At 45.6% G+C, this 19,232-nt stretch overlaps 2 protein-coding genes across 4 annotated transcripts in view; one reads left to right on the forward strand and one right to left on the reverse strand.

Annotated features, from left to right (window-relative positions):
• LACTB2 (lactamase beta 2) overlaps positions 1-16,350 on the reverse strand; it is a 37,469-nt gene extending 21,119 nt beyond the window's left edge. The window contains exons 1-3 of the mRNA XM_073583877.1: positions 16,096-16,350; positions 10,716-10,879; positions 9,827-9,953 (exon numbers count right to left, since the gene is read on the reverse strand). Coding sequence (XP_073439978.1) covers positions 9,827-9,953; positions 10,716-10,879; positions 16,096-16,256 — 452 coding nt within the window. The 5' untranslated portion in view covers positions 16,257-16,350. The remainder of the gene's footprint in view (positions 1-9,826; positions 9,954-10,715; positions 10,880-16,095) is intronic.
• XKR9 (XK related 9) overlaps positions 16,161-19,232 on the forward strand; it is a 35,030-nt gene continuing 31,958 nt past the window's right edge. For 2 of the 3 annotated variants that reach the window (XM_073583873.1, XM_073583876.1), the window contains exon 1: positions 16,289-16,353. The gene's annotated coding sequence lies outside the window, so the exon portion shown is untranslated. Of the gene's footprint in view, positions 16,354-19,232 lie in introns of all 3 variants that reach the window. The other variant, XM_073583875.1, reaches the window with a different exon arrangement.

Genomic DNA, 19,232 nt, shown 5'->3' on the forward strand with positions numbered 1-19,232 from the left:
AAACATGTAATATCAACCATTAAATTACTATGAGGAAAGCCAGACTAACAAAATTATTACATTTAGCCCGAAAAAATATCATAGTAAAATGAAGAGAGGCTCCCCATAGAACTAATGGCATGAAATGCTCCGGCTCCCTCGCTCTCCAGATATCAATGACCGCTAGGTAGTGATATATAGTGTGTGCCTCGACTAAACACATAGCCTATTAACACTACTAAATATAAGCCTATGTGTGCCAATAATACAAAACCAGCGATCAAACAAAGTGTAGCGTCAATAGCTTACATGGATTAGAATTAGCCGCGTGTCCCACTCCCCGACGCGCGTTTCATCCTCTTCCTCAGGGGCGTGTAACAAAGACGGGGAAAAGCGGGTCTTTTAAACGAAACAGCACCAACAGGTGTTGGGCTGATCAGCCCATGTCAATCACAGCTGATTCTCCATTTAGCGGCGCACCGCGTCATAAAGCTGCTGCCTAGTCGAGGCACACACTATATATTGTGTTGCAAGGATCACTACCTAGCGGTCATTGAGATCTGGAGAGCGAGTGAGCCGGAGCATTTCATGCCATTAGTTCTATGGGGAGCCTCTCTTCATTTTGCTATGATATTTTTTCGCACTAAATGTAATAATTTTGTTAGTCTGGCTTACCTCATAGTAATTTAATGGTTGATATTACATGCATGTTTATTGTCAAGTATTATCTTGTCTCTCCATTTTTTCATACTTGTCTATGCTCTTGGATGTATTTAGCGTCTCGTGTCTTACAACAGAGGTTTTCATCAGTTTTCTGTTTTAATATGTTTCAATAAAATATATGTTTTATTTTGCATGTGCATAGTGCTGTTTCTGTTTCTGGTAATTTATACTACCGGTGGGACAGATGGGTTTTGATATCAATTTATTGGCACGAGAAATAATTAGTTGGATTTCATGTTGATTTATTTAAATCGTTATAGCAGTGTGGGCTCAGTTTTTCTGCTAAAAAAGCTCCCAACCCCTTGTATACAAGTAGAATTAAAATAACTACCAGCAGCTACCACTAGAGGGAGCTTATTGGGTTCAATGCGTAAAGCGCATGCAGTAAGCTCCTAAGCGCCCTCTAGTGGTGACTGCAAGGAATAAGTATGTTATATTGTATGCAAGTAAACAGGAGCGGTTTTCAGAAAAAAAATTTTGGGGTATTCACCATAAAATCTCTTTCTCGGAGCCTTCACTGGGGTCAAAGGAAACCATGGGTGTATGCTGCTGCCACTACAAGGCTGATACTAGGCAGAAAAAAAGCGAACTCCTCCCCAGTAGGCTACACCCACCAACCGGCAAAAAGCTAACCAGTTAGTGAGAAAGCAGTAGGAAAGGAGATAAAGGATATTACCCTAAATTGAACCAAAAATGGCACAAACAAAGGCGGGTGCTGTGTCCCCCAATGAAGGCTCCAAGAATGAGATCTTACGGTGAGTACTTCAAATCTTTTTTTCTCTACTGCTTTACTGGGGGACCCAGGAAACCATGGGACATCCTAAAGCAGTCCCTAGGGTGGGAAGAAGCAGCTACTCCAGAATTTAAGGCAGGCCTGTCCAGGCTGGTGTTCGATGAAGCATAGGTGAGAACTGTGTAGAAGTCGGAAAAGGTATGGACCGAAGACCAGCAAGCAACCTATCAGTCCAGTCCCTATGGCAAATAGCCCATGAGCGGTGATCCTGAGCGGGATCAGTCTTTTCTTCACTTGGTATGTTTCCATGATGGGAGAACGGATGCACCAGGCGATGGAGGTCTTGGAAGCAGAAAGAACCTATTTCCAGAATCAAGAAAAGAGAAACCGGGGGGCGTGGCTATGTAGCGCTGCGGAGAGGACGTGCTTCTAAGAGCTCCTGCCATCCTGAAAAGTACCCGGTCAGCAGACCCTTACCACTGCTGATATCGGTTTGTCCTCTGGCCCCTCGGGGCTTGGGCACACTCCTGGACCCCCGTGGGAGTGCGGGGCTGGATTTTTAAGAGCCCGCGGCTGTAAGGATCCGGCCGGCGGCGCCTGCACGGGGCGGCGGCCATATTGGATGCGCGCACCGAGCCTGTAAGAGACGCGGCACCGGGCTCCCTCGCTGCAGCGCTGGAGGAGCAGCAGGAAGGTGAGAGCACATTCTGACTGATCGAGGGTAGCAAGCGGTGTGTGCCCTGGAAGATTGGGCCCCGCGCTCCCCCCTCTGCTATATAGCCTGCCCTGCCAGCACCATCACTGCAGGGACTTGGATCCCTTTCTGGCCGGTGTCCCTGTGGGGTCCTGGGGGTCTCTCCCTGGGCTATAGTGGCCCTTGTCTGCCACCTGGATCTGGACACTGCCTCCCTGAGTAACGATGCGGGTCTGCGCTGCTCCTGAGACCCTGCAGCCACCATTCGACCATTACACCCGTCTGTAGCCCTGACTCAGGGGGCTTTGAATGCACTGTTTTTGCTACCCGGCTGTGCCCTATCGTGCTGAAATGAGTCGTTCTAAGGGGTCTGGAACAGCGGCCGAAAGGCTGAAGGAATATGCCAGATTAGACCACCCTAAGGGCTCAAGACCCAATAAAAATAATCCCTCACAAGCTCAGCGTAAGAGCCGCCCCTCTGAGGGTGGGGAGGAGAATGAGCAGGAGGAATTAACCCTTAAGCAGGCGTCTGAACAACTTATGCAGGCCATCTCCTTAACCAGGACGTCTCTGTCTGGGAAGATAGAGGACGTATACACTGAGGTGGGACGCCTCCGACAAGACGTGCAGGCCATGAAGGGTCGCATTACGGAGGTGGAGAAGTGGGTATCCCAGGTAGAAGACACCATCACACCCATGGAATCTAAACTAATGAAAGTGGCAGGCTCCATGAATGCGTGGAGGCAAAAAGCAGATGACCTAGAGAATAGAATGCGTCGGAACAACATCCGAATTATTGGCCTGCCGGAGCGATCGGAAGGACAATATCCGGAGCAGTTCCTAGAAGACTGGCTTAATACTACTTTGGGCGATGAGTTCTCCTCAATCTTTGCGGTGCAGAGGGCTCACAGGGTCCCCACTAGGCCTCTTCCTCCGGGAGCCCCACCTAGACCCTTTCTAGTGCGCATCCTCAACTGCAGGGATAGAGACGTGGCTCTACGACTGGCGCGGCAAAAGAGTCCTATGAAGTTCAACAATGCCACAATCTCGATTTTCCCGGATTTCTCTGCGGAACTCTAGAAACAACAGGCGCAGTTTACGGAGGTCAAAAGACATCTACGGGAGAGGAATATTGTGTACTCGATGATTTACCCGACTCGGCTCCGGGTGGTCCACGGAGGCTCTACTTTGTTCTTTTACAGACCCGGCGGAGGCGATGGAGTGGCTATGATCCCATGGAGGGTCTGCTGAAAAAGAATCCAAATGCATCTATTGCTTGTTGGTATTTGTCTCTTAATCGGCCGATTGGAGCTTTACTCGAAGACGTCTAGGTCACCAACAATACCGGACCCTGGGATCAGTGATGGTATCCCCATTTTGTTTTGTGATGGGAGTACAAGACTCTGCTCCTATGTTGTTTTTTCACTTTGCTTTCTTTCCGTAGTGGTTTTTGGTATTTTTTAGGCTATAATCGCAGTTGGCAACAATTTCAATCTCTAGGGGATGTCTCTAAACTTTGCCCGGGTAATCCTATGCACCATGTTCAGCGGAGTAAAATATGGGGCCAGAGTTAATATGTATGACATGGAATGTAAGGGGAATAAAAACTCCTCGGAAAAAGATCAAGGTCTTTTCACAGGTCAGACATTATCGCCCTCATATTGTGGCCTTGGTGGAGATGCACCTGACTAGGGATACGGCACGGCGCGTGCAGAAACCCTGGGTACAATGGTCTGCCCATACATTTCATACCAGCTACTCGAGGGGGGGTCTCGCTGTTGGTACATAAAGACGTCAGATGGGAAGCGAGGGAGACTCGGAGGGATCCCGAGGGTCGTTTTATTTTTGTTCACGTATTGATAAACACCAGGAAGTATGTGGTCTTATGTATTTGTGTGAAAAATGAGGATGAATGAACTCATGGAGATCAACATCCAACACTGCGGAGACACCATCACATGTTTCTCAACGCAGTGATTCTAGAGCAATGCCCCCATCCCTTATGGGAAATATGTAAAAACATGCAAAACACAAGCCGCGGAGACACCATCACATGTTTCTCAACGCAAGCAATGACTAGCCAGGTCTTTCCCCGGGAAGGAACAACCACGGGAAGGGCAGTCTCCAATGAAGGAAACCACCTATGCCAAAACATGGTATCCATCCACAGACAGCTGCTTCGGGGTATTGCCCCTCATCAGTGTGGAGTAGGAAACTGGCCAATAGGAGCAATGCCTAGTAGAAGACTGAAAAATGAGGATGAATGAACTCATGGATGGATACCATGTTTTGGCATAAGTGGTTTCCTATGATGAGGGGCAATACCCCGAAACAGCTGTCTGTGGATGGATACCATGTTTTGGTATAGGTGGTTTCCTTCATTGGAGACTGCCCTTCCCGTGGTTGTTCCTTCCCGGGGAAAGACCTGGCTAGTCATTGCTTGCATTGAGAAACGTGATGGTGTCTCCGCGGCTTCTGTTTTGCATGTTTTTACATATTTCCCATAAGGGATGGGGGCATTGCTCTAGAATCACTGCGTTGAGAAACATGTGATGGTGTCTCCGCAGTGTTGGATGTTGATCTCCATGAGTTCATTCATCCTCATTTTTCACAGTCTTCTACTAGACATTGCTCCTACTGGCCAGTTTCCTAATCCACACTGATGAGGGGCAATACCCCGAAACAGCTGTCTGTAGATGGATACCATGTTTTGGCATAGGTGGTTTCCTTCATTGGAGACTGCCCTTCCCGTGGTTGTTCCTTCCCGGGGAAAGACCTGGCTAGTCATTGCTTACGTTGAGAAACATGTGATGGTGTCTCTGCGGCTTGTGTTTTGCATGTCTTATGTATTTTTAACCCCCCTCCGGCTCGAATATCCCTCCTGCAGAAGGCAATGAGTTTTGCCCTTAACTACCCAGATGCAGATGTTATTTGTATGGGCGACTTTAATATGGTCATTAACAACCGCCTGGATAAATTGAGGCTGGATGATGAAGCGACTGGGGGGTCCTCTCCAACGACCACAACCCCGTTGTCATCATTTATGGGGGATGGTGGGTGGTTGGATTTGTGGAGGGTGCGTCACCCTGAGTTAAGGGAATACACTTGTCACTCATCCACTAAACGCTCTCTATCACGCATAGATTATATATTTGGTTCTGGCGGTCTGGCAATGTGGGTGGCTGATATAGAGCATGGAAGTAGGGGAATCTCAGACCATAGTCCGATCATCCTTAAACTCAAATATGGGCAAGTAAACAGTGGGATAGCTTGGAAGTTAAATCCTTTCTGGTTAAAACTGATGGGGTCTCCCGACAGAACAACTGATCAGTTGAATTGCTTCATCGCGTCCCACCCGGAACCCCAAGATATTAATCTATTCTGGGACACCCTTAAGGCATACCTGAGGGGCTGTTTGTCCTCCACGATCTCTTATATTAAGCGGGTAACTGCGGGGAAAGATGACGAGGTGGAGCAACGACTGAAAGACGCAGAGGCAACATATGTTTCTAACCAAACTAGCGGGAACAGGATTGAGTGGATGGCGGCCCAAAGGTTATACACTCAACATGTGGATACTAAATCTAATGGTGTCTTTGACAGAGGATATTCTTGGCTGTTTTCAGGATTACTACAGGTCGCTATATGAATCTAAAAGTGACTTTGACACTTTGGAGTGTTTAGACTATTTGTCAGATATATCATTCCCCACATTAGATTTGGAACAACAAGCCCTTATGGGCGCTGCGTTCACCGCAGAAGAGATAGATAATGCTACGACAGACATGGCCTCTGGGAAGGCCCCTGGGCCTGATGGGTTCCCTATTGAAGTATATAGGAAGTATCGGGATATATTGACGCCTCTTGGTGAAGGTATTTCGGGGAATATGGGAAGGGAATTCTATGCCTCAGTCCTTTTATGGGGCTAATATCATAGTGCTTCGGAAGGAGGGGGAAGGACCCTTTAGAGTGTGGATCCTATTGTCCCATTTCACTAGTGAATGTGGACTATAACATTTTTACCAAGATTCTAGCTACCAGATTGAATTCCATTATATTGAATCTCATACATCCTGATCAAACCGGTTTTATGCCTGGTAAAAGTACTTCCATTAACATCAGAAGAGTCCAGTCAATAGTCCAGTATAGCTCCCTGGTGCCATATAACAAATGGGCATTGGCATCGTTAGATGCTGCCAAGGCTTTTGACACTCTTGAATGGCCTTTCCTCTCCGCATGTTTGCAAAGATATGGCTTTGCTACTAAATTTATAACATGGATCAAAATTTTATATATGAAACCTAAGGCCCGTATTATAATAAATAATTCTATATCTGAGTATTTCGCATTGCATAGGGGAACCCGTCAGGGTTGCCCTCTTTCCCTGGCCCTCTTCGCCCTTGCGATAGCAATACGCATAAGGTCCTTCCCTAAAATCCGAGGTATAGATATAGCAGGTCGGGTAGATACCATAGGCCTAAATGCTGATGACATTATATTTTTGAGTGACGTGGAAGAAACTTTTCCGCAGGTGATATCCCTTATAGATAGATTTAGTAAATATTCAGGTTTACATATAAATTGGGAAAAGTCTGCCCTGTTACCCCTTTTCCATACCCCGATGCCACAGTTGGATGCTCTTTCCTCGCTGCCTATTGTGTCTAGTTTTAAATATTTGGGCATCCATATTTCTAACAATAGTACGTCTGATCTACAACTTAATGTCCACCCACTGCTGGAACTAGTTAAAGCTAAGATTGCGTCTTGGAGTAGGATCCCATTATCTGTGGCTGGACGCATTAACCTGATTAAAATATTACTCCCTAAATTTAGCTACTCACTCCAGCACAGTGCGGTAGCGGTGCACAAGTCCTTTTTTGCTAATCTTAATTCTCTAGTCATGTCCTTTATTTGGGGGAAAACTAGGCCCAAACTTAAATTTTCCACTCTACAAAGACCAAAGAGGGGAGGTGGGGCGGCGTTACCAGATTTTTTCCTATACTACTTAGTTGGGCAGGCTAAAGCTTTAAATAACTGGATGCCGGGTAATTGCCTCCTTAACTCTGAAAGCCACCTGCTTCACGCTGCACAAGCAGAGTGCCCATTAGGTTTCCTTGAGCTGGAAAAAACTAATGCCCCACGTCTATTACCCCTGCTCTGGCTGGCTCGATTGATATGGAGACAAATCAAGAATGTAATAGGGTTTAAAGATGTTATAGCTGAAATGCCCTGTCGAGTAATAACTATTTTCCAGGGCTACTGAATCACCTGTCCGCTGTTTTTTGGACCCAGTGTGGCGTCTCTTCAGTGGGAGACTTGTATGACCAGGGGACCTTAAAGTCTTTTGAACAGTTGCAGGCCACACATGATATTCCGAGATCTCAAATTTTTTCGCTATCTGCAGCCGAGATTGGCTCTTCAGTCGCACATGAGGGATGGGGGTGTGGACCGTACTATTTCATCGTTACCTCTAATAGGAATTCTTAATTCGCAGGGTCCCCAGGGTCTCATATCCTCCTTGTACACATATATGCTGTCAGTAGGGACAGAATCAGTCATAAGCTCTATTAAGACGAAGTGGGAACGACTCATTCCTGAAGTGCAAGGAGAGGAGTGGGAGGAGATTCTGGAATCTCCGATTGGAGTATCACCATCTGTTAACAACAGAATGATACAACTGAATATAATTAATCAATCATATTTAACTCCGTTGCGACTTTTTAGGATGGGTCGGCTTCAGTTGTCAGAATGTTTGCGATGTCACTCGCCAGATGCTGATTTTATTCATATGGTGTGGCAATGTCCCACTATCCTACACTACTGGAAAGAAGTGACTACACTACTGGCATCCCTGGTGCAGGCCCCTGTCCCTCTAGAGCCATTGGTCTGCTTGTTTGGGGTGTGGGAGGAGGAGATTTGGGATCGCTATACTGGGGTCTTCCTGCGCGAGACGCTGTTTATGGCACGAAAGGTGTTGGCATTGCAGTGGATGGGGGGCTCATGTCCTTCCCTTAGGTTTTGGATCAAGCTGGTGAACTCAATTGTCCCATATGAGCGCACGTTATACCAAAACAGGGGATGCCCGGGTAAATTTGAAAAGATTTGGGAGAGGTGGAATTCCTCTCACCTCACTTTGCAAGACTGAGACATCACATGTGACATAATATGATATAGGAAACCAGGCTGCGGAAATAGTAGATATTAGTTGATGTAGCAGTAGTTGTAGTTTTAGTTAGTTCCTATGGTTGCATGATATGACAAGGTTTGTGAAATTGGATTGATACACATGTGGGAAAATACATAAACAATTGTCCTTTACATATGCTAGGAAGGAAATATACATGTTACCTTGTTTATCTATAAGAATGTGCAATTTCTTTGTATTACATTTTATTATGGACGGAGACGTGTGCTTTATATAATGCCTGTTATCATAAGTCATTGTGTATGTTGTACATTCTTTGTATCCTGGTGCTTAATAAACGAATTTAAAAAAAAAAGAAAAGAGAAATCGAACGTCAGAATGATTGTGTCCTGGAAATATAGACACACAGCTCTGACAAGATCTAGATTAAGAGACCACTCCAGAGGATGGGAGGAAAGTATAAAGCACTTATTGAGGGAAAGGGAGAAACCACGTCGGAAGGCAGGATGGAACCGGACGTAGCACCCCCTTATCCTCGTGGATACAAGAAAAGATAAGTAATAAGAGCTGCAAGAATGGAGACACGCCTGATGGTGATGATCGCTACAAGGAGCAAAACCTTCCAGGAAGGCAAGGAGAGGGGAATATCGTAAATGGGTTCAAAGGTTGAAATCTGAAAAACGGACAAGACTATAATGAGAATCCGTAGCTCCAGGAGGGACGAAGTGAGCACCTCCCTGTAGGTAGTCCTGACTTGGGGATGAGGGCCAAGTTCTTCTGGAAGAGAATATAAGGGGCGGATACCTGACCCTTTAAGGAAAAGAGATAGACCAGAGTCTAGGCCTGACTGTAGGAAAGTCAGGAGAGAGGGAAGCGGGAAAAAAAACAAACAATGGCCTGACCCAATTGGTCTCACACCGCCTTCCAATTGGGATGGTATATGCGGGAGGAAGACGGTTACCTCGTATTTATCATGGTTTACATAACCTGGTAGGAGAATCCAGCGGCCTACAAGGCTGCGGCTTCAGCAGCCATGGTGTAAATTGAGAGACTGAGAATTCTGGTGGAAGAGGGGACCCTGGGAAAGCAGGTCTGGCAAGGTACCTGGAGGCGGTACCACTAAGAAATTCCTCTACCAGAAGTATAGCCTGAAAAGTGGTCTATATCTTTTGCTGGACTGACCTTCCAAAGGAGATCCTGATGGACCAAGGAAAACCATTTATGTCCAAGGTGAAGAGAGTGAATTGTGTAGGGCCCTCCAGATTATGCAACTTAGGACATCGACGTACCATCCACTGACCCTGTTTCCGAGCGGGCGGACCCCGCAGTTATACGGACTGTAGTGAATGCTGCTTTTAGTGTGCCAGCAAAACTGTGTATGTTTACTTTGCTTTGGCCTGGCTTAAGAAGCATATTTTTTAATAAACCAGCTGAAGAAATTAAATGGAAAGCATTCCTCTGACTGCCTCATTAAGCAGCCGATTGAGCCGATCTACCACAATATATATATATATATATATATATATATATATATAATGTCATATGTACTTACTTCAGGGTCGCTCCCTCTGTTCTTATCACATCTCCATCTTTCAGATATTTGTACTTTTTCTCTCCTGCCCCGATGACCTCATCTTGATGTGGGATGCGAGGAAGTTTACTGACGCTGAAGTCTGAATCTGCAGCAAGGAAGATAATGTAATGCTTTGAAAGGGTTCAGAAACGTTGCAATTTTCTGTAAATAAAACGTCCCCATCTCATAATAAATGTTATATACTTCCTATGGTTATCCCTGACTGTATTCACTTTCTCTGCTCGCCGTCTTCACAAGTGATGCACACATATATACATATGTTACGTACAACACTTTTTTTTTTTTTTTAAGCATTGGTTGCAGTTTCTGAATATAAATTGTGAATATTTCCACCCACTGACAGCAAGCAGAGACCTTGAGTTGATACGTAAAGGATATTAGGAAGGGGCAACATTTTTAAAGAATGAGTTTGTTAATATAAAACCAATAAGTAGTTAACCAAAAACGCAGCTGTGAACTCGTCTGCTGGCTATAAACGCTACATAGACATATGGACTCACCAGAAAAATAACAAAAAAATCTAATGTATATATGCCTCAAACAAAAAAAAAGCTAAGTCCCAGAAAACCCCTTTAAAAAAGGAATTGAACTGTTCAGTGTTTCTACCGGCCACTGCTAGTACTAATAGAAGCTAACTGCGGGGTGCCGGGTATCGGACCTCCACCCATAGAATATTGATGATCTGTACTAGAAATAGGCCATGAATACTATATGCCTGGACAAGCCCTTTAAGGCTTTTACATCATTTCCACAAATCTTCCCAAAGCTACTATGGGTCTGTGAGAATCTACAATCCATCATCAGTAATAAAACCTTCCAGATCTAACATTACAGGATGACAGCCTACCATTCACGATGTCTCTGCAGATGTCCATGATGCCCCCGCAGTGGTCGTGGTGCCAGTGGGTGACGATGATTTCTTGGATCGCAGAGCTGGACTCCTGCAGGACTTGCTTCAGAGTGTTGATATATTCTGGTACTGCCGGCTCTCCTGTGTCTATGAGAATCCTCCTGAACGGACACATCACAGTAACAACAAATCTTTTATTTCGCCAAATAAGCAGCAATGAAATGTCCATTGTATAGGAAATAGTAGAAGGCAGAACCACGAGTGTTTGAAAGTTTGTTTAACCTTCAGAATTGTCCATATTTCTGCATAACATTCACCTTATACTACAGCTTTCTACACAAGTCCTAAAAGTAAATAAAGAAAACCAAATAAATCAAGTGAGTGAAAAAATATTAGACAGTGTCATTGTGAACCTTTTGGACTAACAGATAATTTGAAGATGAAATTGGAGTCTGGTGTTTCCAATAAATGGGACGACAATCAGCTGTGAGTGGGCGACCAGTTTTTATATTAAGAACAGGAATCTATCAAAAGTCTGCTCTTCACTAAACAAGATTGTGAAAGTTCATCATGGTAAGAATTAATGAGATTTCTGAGGACCTCAGAAGAAAATCTGTTGAATCTTATGAGGCTGGAAAAGGTTACAAGACCATCTCTGAAGACCATGTACTCCACCAATCTTAGGGAAGGGGCCTTTTGGAGTAGAATGCGCCCAATTTATGAAGAGGCGAACACCATTTAGTGAATTTGGCGCCGCTTCAGAGTTGCGTATGCCTTCTTGCCACAAGTGTTACTTCAGTCATGGACTGAAGTAACATTGCTGGGGTGAAAATTATTGATGAATTTCACGACGACCCATCATGCCTCCTCTCCGGCTAAGCCCATTTTGGCGGAGCTGCTTAATCTGATGTGAAAACACCAAAAGTACCAAACTCTTTGCGCAACTCTTGCTCAAATATTTTGCAACTTTTCAAAGCAGTTTACACCAGTTTTCTGACTTAAACACTTAGGTGGATCAGGGCCAAATGGAGAAAATGCTAGACCATTGTTACCCACAAGAGGTCGATCCAACAAAGATCACTCCAAAAGCGAGGCGTATAATAGTCCACAAGGTCACAATGGAACCCAAGGTAATGTCTAAGTAACCAAAGGCCTCTCTTTTATTAGCTAATATCCATGAGTCCACCACGAGGATGAAACTGAACAACAATGTGTATGGCAGTATTGCAAAGGAAAAAAGCCATTTATGTAAAAAAAATAATATTGATGTCCATTTCAAGGTTACTAAAGACCAGCTGGATAAGCCAGAAGACTATTGGAACGATGTTTTGTTGATAAATGAGACTAAAATAGAGATTTTTGGGTTAAATTAGAAATTTTTGGGGAAAGAAAAACACTGCATTCCAGAAACCAAAAGCATCATACCATCTGTGAAAACGGTGGTGGTAAGATCACGGTTTGGGCTTGTTTTGCTGCATCTGGGCAGGACAGCTCCTTATCATTCATGGAAAAATGACTTCTGAATTATACTAAAAAAATTCAGGACATCCATCAACTGAATATGAGAATAGTAGTGTCAAGTCAAGCAGCAAGAAAACAACCACAAAGTACGGATCTGAATGGGAACGTTTTTTATAATATATTGGTGAACGAGGGACAGTTTCTTATCTTTCTCCTTTTTAAATTTTTTTCAGGTTTTCATTTTTGGATTATGTTAGACCTGGAGTGTTTTTTTTTTTTTAAAATAAAGTATTTTTGTGTTTTTGTTTTTTTCTTTTTACAACTGGCTTAGTAATGGGGGTGTTTGACTGATAGACATCGCAACATTCACAACACCAGGGTTTGATGTCAGCTGTGCTTTTGGGCAACTCACAGCTGACATCAACCCCAACTACCATTACCCCGATTGCCAACGCACCAGGGAAATCGGGAAGAACCAAGGTAAAGCGCCAGAATTAGAGCATCTCATGTGATGCGCCACTTCTGGAGTGCTGCATGTTGGTATTTTTAGGCTGGGAAGGGCCTAATAGCCATGAACCTTCCCAGCCTGATAATATCAGCTCACAGCTGTCTGTTTTACCTTTGCTGGTTATAAAAAAAAAATGGGGGGGACGCCACATCATTTTATTCATTTATTTGGTTAATATCTGTAACATTAAGGCAACATGCAAGGCACTAAACGGTGCCATTTTCTATAATGTGTCCTAATGTTCTGAAATTAGATGTTTGTCTATCTATAATAGGTCTTTGCAAAGTTTGCAAACTTTTAACAAATAAAAATTATTATTTTCTGCAAGCCATTTTATTCTGGCACGTGCCACACGGATGCTACGTGCAACACTGGTACTGGTTTTTGCAGTGCCGGTATCATCAGGAATTGTGACGGAGGCCTCAGATACGCACATTTTTACGTGAGATTTTTCCAATTCATTTGAACAGGTGAAAAACATTGAAATAATTGATATGCTGTAGATTGGAAAAAAGGCTTTGATGGTTCAAATCTGCAAGGAAAACATAAGCAGCGTGTACGTGAGATTAGAGAAATCTCATCTACTTTTGTACTGTAAAAGAATTTCTTTTTTTCTCTGCAATAAAGAACACGAGGCAAAAACGCAACGTGTGAACAAGCCCTAAGTGGGTCACACTAGACACTGAAAGCAAAGGTTCACTTATTTTTCCCACTCACAAACGATATTTCAAGATTTTCCTAACTGTACTTGTGTTATAATCTGATGTGATTTTAGGTCAAATTTATTTAAAAATATGAAGATTTCTGAAGGGTTCACAAACTTTTCAGCACCACTATATTTCCGGAGCTTAAAGGGATCTGTCACCAGATTTACAATACATTATTAAAAGGGATTTCTTAATCTTTAGGAGTGCACCGCTCCTCAGCGCATAGGCTTCCTGCTTGCTGGGGGTGGCAGTGCGCTTTTGACTGACTGAAAGTGCAGACCAGCGGCATCATTGCGCCATTGGCTTGAACTGTGCACTCTCTCACAAAGTTTTGCCTCTGTAGTATCAAAGCTTCACTGCAACACTTACACGCTTTATTAGGAAGAGCTTGTAGGCACTGCGCTCTCTGCCGACCACTGCTGATAAACTGGAGAAGTAGCCAGTAACCTAGGCAACAAGCATTAAACAATAAAATGAAAAGTCCCTCTATTCTTGAGAACAGAAGGGCTTAAGGGCTCATGCAGATGTCTGTACAAATGGGCCCGAGATCGGACCACCATGCACGACTGCCCACGGGTCTCCCGATCCAAGCAGGGCAGCTTCATGTATTTCTAGGAGGTTTTCACACTTGGGTCAGGAGACCCGCGGGCAGTCCGATCTCGGGCCCATTTGCACGGATATCTGTATGAGCCCCAATTCTATGAGGCCAGAACGTGGCTCTCATACAATAAGGCTATGTGCACATGCTGCGGCTTCATTGCGGTTTTGGCCGCAGCAGAACTGCAGCAGATCTGCAGACAGTGTACAGTAACATGCTAGCCTATGGAATTTACAATTTTCTGTGCACATGCTGCGGATTTTTAACTGCGGAAAAGCTGCGGTTTTGAATCCGCAGAAAGAAATGACATGTCACTTCTTTTCTGCAGATTCTGCTGCGGTTTACCATCTCCTCCATTGTAGAGGTGATAAGCCGCAGGGTAATCCGCAGACCAATCCGCAGCGTGTGCACTTAGCCTTACACTGAGAGCTCGTCACCGTTACCTCTGACGTCCGGTCAGTCAGGAGCTGGCTGAGCAGTGCTGGGAATGGTTGATGACGCCGGCTGGTAAGTATATTGCTAGGGGCAGGGAACATGGATGACTAGCACCACTCCAGTGCTGAAATAAAAAACACAGTGGTGCTAGAAGTGCACCTTCCCTCCTACTTGGTTTTCGCTTATCCCCTCTTCTTTGATTGACAGATCTGGCTTTATACAACCAAAGAGAGATGGAAAACAAGTAGAAGCATCCTGTGCTTAAATATCAAAAGGCCGACAGTCACTTCCAAACTGCAGACAGGTGTGTACAGGTGTATACTAACAGTGGCCATCTCCATACATAGCACACAGATAAAGGAGCACGCTGTAACACTATAGCATACAAACATGGAATGTATGAAATATTAATAGCATTACTGCTGTAGGAAACTGGATAAAATGGAGATACTTAGCACATAAATTGGCTAGTTCATGCATGCCCAGCAGCCATGACAAGGCGATCTCCGGTTTCTGGGAACCTATCTAGTGTGATTCCTCCCCTGGGCTGAAGCCTGCATTTATATGGGTGGGTAGGATCCTGCTGTGATTAAGGCTGAGTGCACACGTACTTTTTTGCCCTGTGGATTTTTCTGCGCAGAATTGAAGAAATCCGCAGGTCACATGACCTGCATTTTTCCTGCGGATTTCTTCCATTTTTAATGCGGTTTTCTACTGCGGTTTTCCCCCTGCGGATTTGGAGACTGGGGAGGTGGAAAACCGCACAAAAAAAGTAACATGCTGTGGACTTTGTACCGCAGGAAAACCGCGCGGAAAAAAACGCAGCGTCTTCACAGCGTTTTTTTTTTCCATTGATTTACATGCTACTGTAAATCACAATGCGGATTCGCAGCATTTCTGCACGGTAAAATCCGCTGCGGATCCGCAGGAATTCTGCATCGTGTGCACACAGCCTAATACCGGCAGAGGCTGATGGGTGGTGTTATAGCATTAGATAGGTTCCCAGCAAAGAAAACTGCCCTGTCGTGGCTGCTGGGCACACATGAAATGGCCACGTTATGCGCTACTTGCCACGTTCTAGAGCAGTAATGCCATTCAGATTTTATATATTTCAGGTTTCCATGCTATAGTATAGCGCTACAGAGTGCAGCTTTGCTAGTCATGCCGTGCTGACAGGGTCCCTTTTCGTTCCTACTCTCTCTGGGATTAGGAGTCCAGGGGGCGGTGCTATCAGTGATCGGCAGCCGTCCTGTGTGAGCAGGTAGAGGACTGACAGGTGACTGCGGTCTCCACATCAGCAGCGCCCTGTCTATCAGACTCTAGAGGCGCATCCTCCGGGCCTGGGCTCCACGTCAGTGTTCTGTGGCACTGGAATGGCGGCATCCTCTGCCTGTGAGGTGTAGACTCCCTATTCTAAATATCCACCAAGTTTATCAAAAAGCGCCAGGCCCCGCGCCTTCTGTGGTAATCTGTACATGTCCCTATAAGCAGGGTGCACCGGCTACAGTAAACGGGGCTGGGAGGACACACGGTACTACAAGTCCCAGCACTGCCTGTCAGTCCGGACATAGTTCAGTAACAGGGTCAGGAGTCGCTTGTCTTACTACAGGTGACCACTGGAGGCGCCGTGCGGCCCACCACATCCGTGTAACGCCGACACATACTGACCTCCGGCCGGTGCCCACCAGGTATGTGTTAGTGCCCTGTAAGGTCATGGGCCCCGGGTTACAGCCCAGCACACGGATCACCCGGGAGGACAAGTGCTCAATACGGGGAAGAAACGACAGCGCCATCCTGGGGATTCCAATATGGACCTGCACTTTCTCCATCTGACGTCAGAACATCACGTGACAAGTAAAGTCACATGGTGAGTCATGTTGAGAGGAGTGTAGCGCTACAGCAGGAAAGCCTGACCCGGGGAGGGAGGTCAGTGTGTGCTCCTCTGCCGCTCATATATTCGCCTCGTCCACTGAATACTCACTAGAAGAGGCGCTCCTGTAACCAGTCCCTCTATAGCCAGTGCACTTATAACGAGTGTCCCAATTACCCTATAATCAGTGCCCCTATAACCTTATAACCTGTGTGCCTACTACCAGTGCCCCTATAACCAGTGACTACAACCTATGGGCCTACTACAATTGCCCCTATAACCAGTGACCTTATAACCTGTGTGCCTACTACCAGTGCCCCTATAACCAGTGACTACAAACTGTGCCCCTATAACCAGTGACCTTATAACCTGTGTGCCTACTACCAGTGCCCCTATAACCAGTGACTACAACCTGTGCCCCTATAACCAGTGACCTTATAACCTGTGTGCCTACTACCAGTGCCCCTATAACCAGTGACTACAACCTGTGCCCCTATAACCAGTGACCTTATAACCTGTGTGCCTACTACCAGTGCCCCTATAACCAGTGACTACAACCTGTGTGCCCCTATAACCAGTGACCTTATAACCTGTGTGCCTACTACCAGTGCCCCTATAACCAGTGACCTTATAACCTGTGTGCCTACTACCAGTGCCCCTATAACCAGTGACTACAACCTATGGGCCTACTACCGGTGCCCCTATAACCAGTGACCTTATAACCTGTGTGCCTACTACCAGTGCCCCTATAACCAGTGACTACAACCTGTGTGCCTACTACCAGTGCCCCTATAACCAGTGACCTTATAACCTGTGTGCCTACTACCAGTGCCCCTATAACCAGTGACTACAACCTGTGTGCCTACTACCAGTGCCCCTATAACCAGTGACCTTATAACCTGTGTGCCTACTACCAGTGCCCCTATAACCAGTGACTACAACCTGTGTGCCTACTACCAGTGCCCCTATAACCAGTGACCTTATAACCTGTGTGCCTACTACCAGTGCCCCTATAACCAGTGACCTTATAACCTGTGTGCCTACTACCAGTGCCCTATAATCAGTGACCTTATAACCTGTGTGCATACTACCAGTGCCCCTATAACCAGTGACTACAACCTATGGGCCTACTACCGGTGCCCCTATAACCAGTGACCTTATAACCTGTGTGCCTACTACCAGTGCCCCTATAACCAGTGACTACAACCTATGGGCCTACTACCGGTGCCCCTATAACCAGTGACCTTATAACCTGTGTGCCTACTACCAGTGCCCCTATAACCAGTGACCTTGTAACCTGTGTGCCTATTACCAGTGCCCCTATAACCAGTGACCTTATAACCTGTGTGCCTACTACCAGTGACCTTATAACCTGTGTGCCTACTACCAGTGCCCCTATAACCAGTGACCTTATAACCTGTGTGCCTACTACCAGTGCCCCTATAACCAGTGACTACAACCTATGGGCCTACTACCGGTGCCCCTATAACCAGTGACCTTATAACCTGTGTGCCTACTACCAGTGCCCCTATTACCAGTGACCTTATAACATGTGTGCCTACTACCAGTGCCCCTATAACCAGTGACTACAACCTGTGTGCCTACTACCAGTGCCCCTATAACCAGTGACCTTATAACCTGTGTGCCTACTACCAGTGCCCCTATTGTGACGAACAGCCCACCGCCGTTCGTCCACTTACGGGGGACACTAACGGGAGTCCCGCTGCCACCAAAACGCGACGGACAGCGGACCCTGTGTCACCAGTATGTCACAGTTCCACCACTGACACTGGTGTATCAGCGGACGGAGGGACGAGACACAATGCCGGCACACGGCTATCACAGGCGCAGTGGGGCTTATCTTAGTTATCCCACCACTGGCACCATGTGACAAAAATATCCAGCAAGCTAATCTCGCTCTACAATTTGCCGCAGGGGGAGTTTAATTTGGATGCCCCACCACTGCTATCAATCTTCCAAGTACTGCGGGGATTTATGTATATCCCACTTTCTCAGTTCCACTTTGGAACTTGCAGCTCTCCGGCGGCCCCCTTACCCTCAGGTCAGTCAGGGAACTGCACCTAGGATAATTGGTCGCCGGACGGGCTGCCTGTTGTGAACCGGCAATTAGGCTTCTGCAGTAAGGGAATTATGAATGCTGGTGCCGCAGACCCTTCTAGACTGCCAGCAAGCCGCAATAGCCGTACACAACGCGCTGCCACCAGTCACGGTTACTTAATTCACAGTGTTAAATTAAGAGGGTCCGTGGCAAACCCCTTGAATTAGTAGCGTTTATCTATCAAAGGCGTATAGTTCGAGTCTTAGAGCATAGAGACAGATCTAAATAATTATTTCATTTATTTTCCGAAAGAGGACAGTGATTACAGATAAAAGTTGCTATAAAATTGAGACATAAAATATGTACAGTACAGGTATAAAATAAAAGTAGAGAAAACAAAGAGATTACACTCACAGTTCCATATTGTTCCTTAGGCAGACCATGCGGCTAAGGTGGGTGGAGGCGGAGCTGCACTTCTCCGCTCATCTGGGTCTTTCTAGCACGACGACTTGAGCTGTTCTGCTCTGGTTTTGTCCAGGAAATGCTTTATAGACTTGCTATGTGACATCACGGAGAGATGCATGCTGGGTTAATCCCACCTCTCCCTTTTGGATTTAGAATTACACTAGAAAACTTATACTAATCATAACTCCGTGGGGGCAGCCCGCACAGACACATATAGGGCATCATTGGTTGTGATTTGTTGAGTACAATAATTCAAGACCAAATATGCAGTAGTTCTGATACACCGTTTAGCTGGAACACATATCTCAGGTTCTGAAAGGATTAGGCTTCGCAAGAACCACGGCAGCGACGCTGTGACCGCCCGGATTACAAAAATGTGATTTTCATATCTCTAGGGTATTTGGTTCTTAT

Source organism: Dendrobates tinctorius, unplaced genomic scaffold (genome assembly GCF_039654945.1).
Source record: "Dendrobates tinctorius isolate UK_male_01 unplaced genomic scaffold, ASM3965494v1 ptg000082l, whole genome shotgun sequence".
In the NCBI taxonomy this organism is placed as follows: Eukaryota; Metazoa; Chordata; class Amphibia; order Anura; family Dendrobatidae; genus Dendrobates; species Dendrobates tinctorius.